This window comes from Clupea harengus, chromosome 13 (assembly GCF_900700415.2).
Source record: "Clupea harengus chromosome 13, Ch_v2.0.2, whole genome shotgun sequence".
Classification (NCBI taxonomy): Eukaryota; Metazoa; Chordata; class Actinopteri; order Clupeiformes; family Clupeidae; genus Clupea; species Clupea harengus.
This window is the reverse complement of record NC_045164.1, coordinates 29,378,856-29,383,408: the sequence shown is the minus strand read 5'-3', so window position 1 is coordinate 29,383,408 and position 4,553 is coordinate 29,378,856. Positions and strand designations below refer to the sequence as shown.

Genomic DNA, 4,553 nt, shown 5'->3' with positions numbered 1-4,553 from the left:
CTTCATCTGTGTGTCGTGCTGTGGTCTGTTTGTGAGAGAGCTGATCTGTTGTGGTTGAATGGTCTGATGGCTGTCTTCATGTTGTTCAAAGGTTATATTTGGCGAGGCTGTCAGATTTTGATTTTGGACTGAGGTAATCATTTTACATTTGTGATTTGTGATCATATAGAACTTGTACAACTTCTATGTTTTCAACTCTACATTAGGTAGAGCAAATATAATGTGTTCCTTGTGTTATATGCTTGTTGTCTTCCCTTCTGTTTGTGCCGTCCAGGACTGAATCCAGTTTCTACCCAGTTTAGCTTTGAAGTGTTGGGGAGTAACATTAACAAATCTGCCATCCTGTCTTCCTTAGACATAGTTGATCTTAATAACAAACGGGTCAGGGTTAATTAAAGTAAAGAGAACATGAACACGCATGTATAATGTGTGAGTGCATAATAAAGAGACCAGAAGAGAGAGATTGAGATTGGTCTGTATGTGCTCATTCACAGAGTGGACTGCAGCAGCCTCTCACATGAGATTGTGGAGCAGGTCCTCAGTGCTCTCTCCAGACAAAAGTCTGTGGGTAAAGTCCATCTGTCTGTGACGACCATCACTGGCACCACCGCAGCCCTGTGCTTGGACTTCATTCAGAACACAGAGACGTGCCATGAGTTTACGTGAGAACAGCAAGATTACTCAAATTAACTGATTATCATAGCAGTCAAGATTGATTAACTGCAAGGTGCTGAACTGATGGTTCGTGTGTGTGTGTGTGTGTGTGTGTGTTTGTGTGTGTGTGTGTGTGCTGAATGGTATATTTCTATATTTTGGTGGTTTACTCTGATAGGTTAGAACCAATTAACTCTGTGTTTGTTCTTTGATTGGTCAGTCCCCATTGACTCTGTGTTCTGATTGGCAGGCTTCAGGATAATTCAAGGCCACCCTCCTCCTTTCTCACTGTGAAGAAAGACTCCAGAGGCCTCAGGTGAAACCTCCCTTCATGAGAAGCTTCACTGTCTGTGTTAATGGTGTTGTATGTAAACGTTACAGGTTGCACCTGAAGAGTGAGCATTGTTATGTATAAAATACTAAACTAAGCCCTCATGTGCCTGTGTTTCAGGCTGGATGTAAAATCACTGTTGCCTTCCACAACAATGTCACCTGCTTCACTTACCCTGTCACAAGCCAACAACCCAACCAGCGACAGCTTTACTGACTTCATCCACAAGTTTCGCGATGTCACAGGTTTAAGAGCAAAGTAAGACTATAAAGAAATCATTTAAAAAAACATATTTTCCACACATGGGTGTCTGGTATTATTCAGTCATGTTTTTGTGTGTTTGTGTTGAAGTCCACATAGGTCTCCAGATGACTGTATGGGTGTTCTTGAGTCCTTCACTGACTGGAGACTCGAGACTCTGCCTGATCTGGAGAAGGTGGAGTTGAAGGTGAGATGCCTGACTGAGAGCTGGGCCCGCTGGATCCTCAACCTCATCCACACGTGCCCCACTCTGAAGGAAGTAGAGTAAGAGATACATCAACTTCTATTTCTGTATGTAGTCTATGCATGGAGGGGTAGTCTGTATGGACACACTCTGTGCAGGACTGTGTGTGTGTGTGTGTGTGTGTGTGGGGGTGTGTGTGTGTGTGTGTGTGAGTGAGGTATTTAATACAAAACAGATATTGTATCTAAAGAACATTGTATTATTGTGTTATAAATGTATTTGCTTTGGCGCTGTCATGGTAAAAAGTGACCGGGTGCCAAAAAGAGCCCGGGTGATGTAATATTGGCTTTCGAACGACTCTTGAGTGACAGTTGCTATACCAACGATAGCATTACGTCACCCGGGCTCTTTTTGGAAGTCAGACTACCTCAATAACGCGATTTACCCCAGAGCATCTCGCATTATACTTCGCTACCTGAGACCAGCTTGCCTGTATTTTACCTGCAATAAACCATGTGCTTGATGTTTGACTGTGTTAGGAAAGTTGTTGACTCACAAGTTTGTTATAGTGTCAAAGTAAGTAAATTTCAACCGGTTAAATCGGCGCTAGCATCTCGTTAGCGATTAGCAATTCCTCTGTTAGCTGGGGCGCATTATTTTGCTTAGTGTATAGCTAGCAAGCTAGTATGAACTCTCCCAAGTTTTTCTAAATAGGCCTATATCAACAAATAATGGTAGATCTTAAATTATTTAAGATGTTAGCAAATGAACTGGCTGGCTTGCTAAAAAGGTAGATGAACAAGCACCGTATATTATTTAAGATGTTAGCAAATGAACTGGCTGGCTTGCTAAAAAGATAGATGAACAAGCACCGTATAGTATTTAGGATGTTAGCAAATTAACTTGCTGGCTTGCTTAAAAGGTAGATGAACAAGCACCATATATTATTTAAGATGTTATTAAATGAACTGGCTAGCTTGCTTAAAAGGTATATGAACAAGCAGCGTACCGTATATTATTTAGGATGTGAGCAAATTAACTGGCTGGCCTGCTAAAAAGGTAGATGAACAAGCACCGTATATTATTTAAGATGTTAGCAAATTAACTGGCTGGCTTGCTAAAACGGTAGATAAACAAGCACCGTATATCAGTATATTTTCTCCTTTTTATAAAAACGAATTTCTACTCTAAACAATTTCAATTGAAATGCAAATGATGATGTAAACGGCTAAAATGGAACACTTTATTTACCGGGTAAAAATGTGTTTAGCCACAATATATAGCGATTCAAAAAGTAGTATTGACTGCAAATGTTGATGTACAGGATACCGGCAAGTGTAGCTAAAACGGAATACTTAATAGTTTTAGGCACAATATTAAGTGACTAACAAGTAGCTGATGGCTTTCGAACGACTCTTGAGACTGACCAAAAAGTGCCCGGGTTACGTAGTGTCCGGGTTACGTAATGCTAAGCGTTGGTATAGCAACTGTCACTCAAGAGTCGTTCGAAAGCCAATATTACATCACCCGGGCTCTTTTTGGCACCCGGTCACTTTTTGCCATGACAGCACCACTGCTTTGAAACAGTCATGTCAATAAAGTTCAACTGAATTGAAGAGAGTGAGTAAAAAAAAACAGGTATTGTCGGTGAGAGTGAGAGTGTGTGTGTATGTCTGTGTTGGATATCCATGACAGACTAAAGAAGTATATTTTTATTTTAGGTTACACACAGGTTTCGAAGAAGGTCTCTTACTGGAGGAGGGGATCAGTCTTCTGCAGGAGTCTAATAAGCGTCCAGATTGCACTGTGATCCTCAATGGGTGTGTACTTCTACTGACTGACCTGTTTGTCTGTCTGTCTGTCTGTCTGTCTGTCTGTCTGACTCTTGATCTGTCTACATGTTGGCCACTGTCTGACTGTTGATTAGAAAACATCTTACCCTCCCTCCACACACACACACACACACACACACACACACACACACACACTGCCAAAGAAATGTATGTGACTGAATGGATTATTGATGTCTTTTAATGCCTTAAAGACATCTTTGATGTTTTATCAGACAGACTTAGTGAATATGGAGTGAGGTGCTCCTGATGGAGAGCTGTAGGGGAGTGTGAGGTTTGTGTAGAGTTGTGATGTTTGTGTGTTTTATCCTTAAAGCTGTAGGCGAGTGTGAGGTTTGTGGGGAGATCTAATGTGTTTGCGTATCTCTGTTTTTCTCCATGAAGGAGGAGATGCACTAAACCCAGTGGGAAGTGTGGTGAGGGAGATGAGCCCAAACTGGACTGCAACCAGCGTGTGAAGATCCAAATGAGGGGGTCAACTGAAGAGGAGATTTAGGGCCGTAATTGTACTGCACAATGATTGTGTTCGGCTCTTCATGGCCTCTCTCCTAGCTACATCTCTGATCTCTTAGTCCCGGAGCATTTGCAGTCAGGGCCCCGAGGCTCTGGAACAATCTGCCTGAGGAAGTCAGGTTGGCAGTCTGTGTCTTCCTTAGAGTCCCTTCTTCAAACAAAATTTTATAGGAGAGTTTTAATTTCCTTTGAATTGACTTTTATTTCCTTAAAAAAATGTTTGACTGTATTGGTGGAGCGATCTATAATTTTTATATGGCTTATAATTGTTTTATCTGTTTCCTTTTCAAACCTGATGATTTCATGATTTAATGTTGCTGCCTCTGTGGAGCACTTTGTAAACGGTGTCTATAAATAAAGATAATTATTATATGATTATCGATATTATATTGTAAACGGTGTCTATAAATAAAGATTATTATTATATGATTATTGATATTATATTGTATTATTATTGTGAATAGTCGATGTCTTTCCCCACTTCTTGCTTAGGCAACACGGGGTGGACTGAGCAAACTCAATGGCGTTCTGAACCCCATAATTCGGAGTACGGCACGTGTGTGTGTGTGTGTGTGTGTGTGTGTGTGTGTGTGTGTGTGTGTGTGTGTGTGTGTGTGTGTGTGTGTGTGTGTGTGTGTGTGTGTGTGTGTGTGTGTGTGTGTGTGTGTGTGTGTGTGTGTGTGTACATCTGTGTGTCTGTGTGTGTGTGTGCACATCTGTGTTTCTGTGTGTGTCTGTGTGTCTGTGTGTCTGTGTGTCT

The 4,553-nt window shown here is 41.3% G+C and overlaps 1 protein-coding gene across 1 annotated transcript; it reads left to right on the top strand.

Annotated features, from left to right (window-relative positions):
* Positions 1 to 452: 452 nt before the first annotated feature.
* On the top strand, positions 453 to 4,177 carry LOC122133445 (NACHT, LRR and PYD domains-containing protein 1 homolog). The gene is made up of 6 exons (XM_042709667.1): positions 453 to 662; positions 905 to 970; positions 1,106 to 1,243; positions 1,337 to 1,510; positions 3,152 to 3,250; positions 3,665 to 4,177. Exons 3-6 carry the CDS (start codon positions 1,140 to 1,142, stop codon positions 3,774 to 3,776), a joined length of 489 nt encoding a protein of 162 aa, XP_042565601.1. The 5' UTR covers positions 453 to 662; positions 905 to 970; positions 1,106 to 1,139; the 3' UTR covers positions 3,777 to 4,177.
* Positions 4,178 to 4,553: the final 376 nt, after the last annotated feature.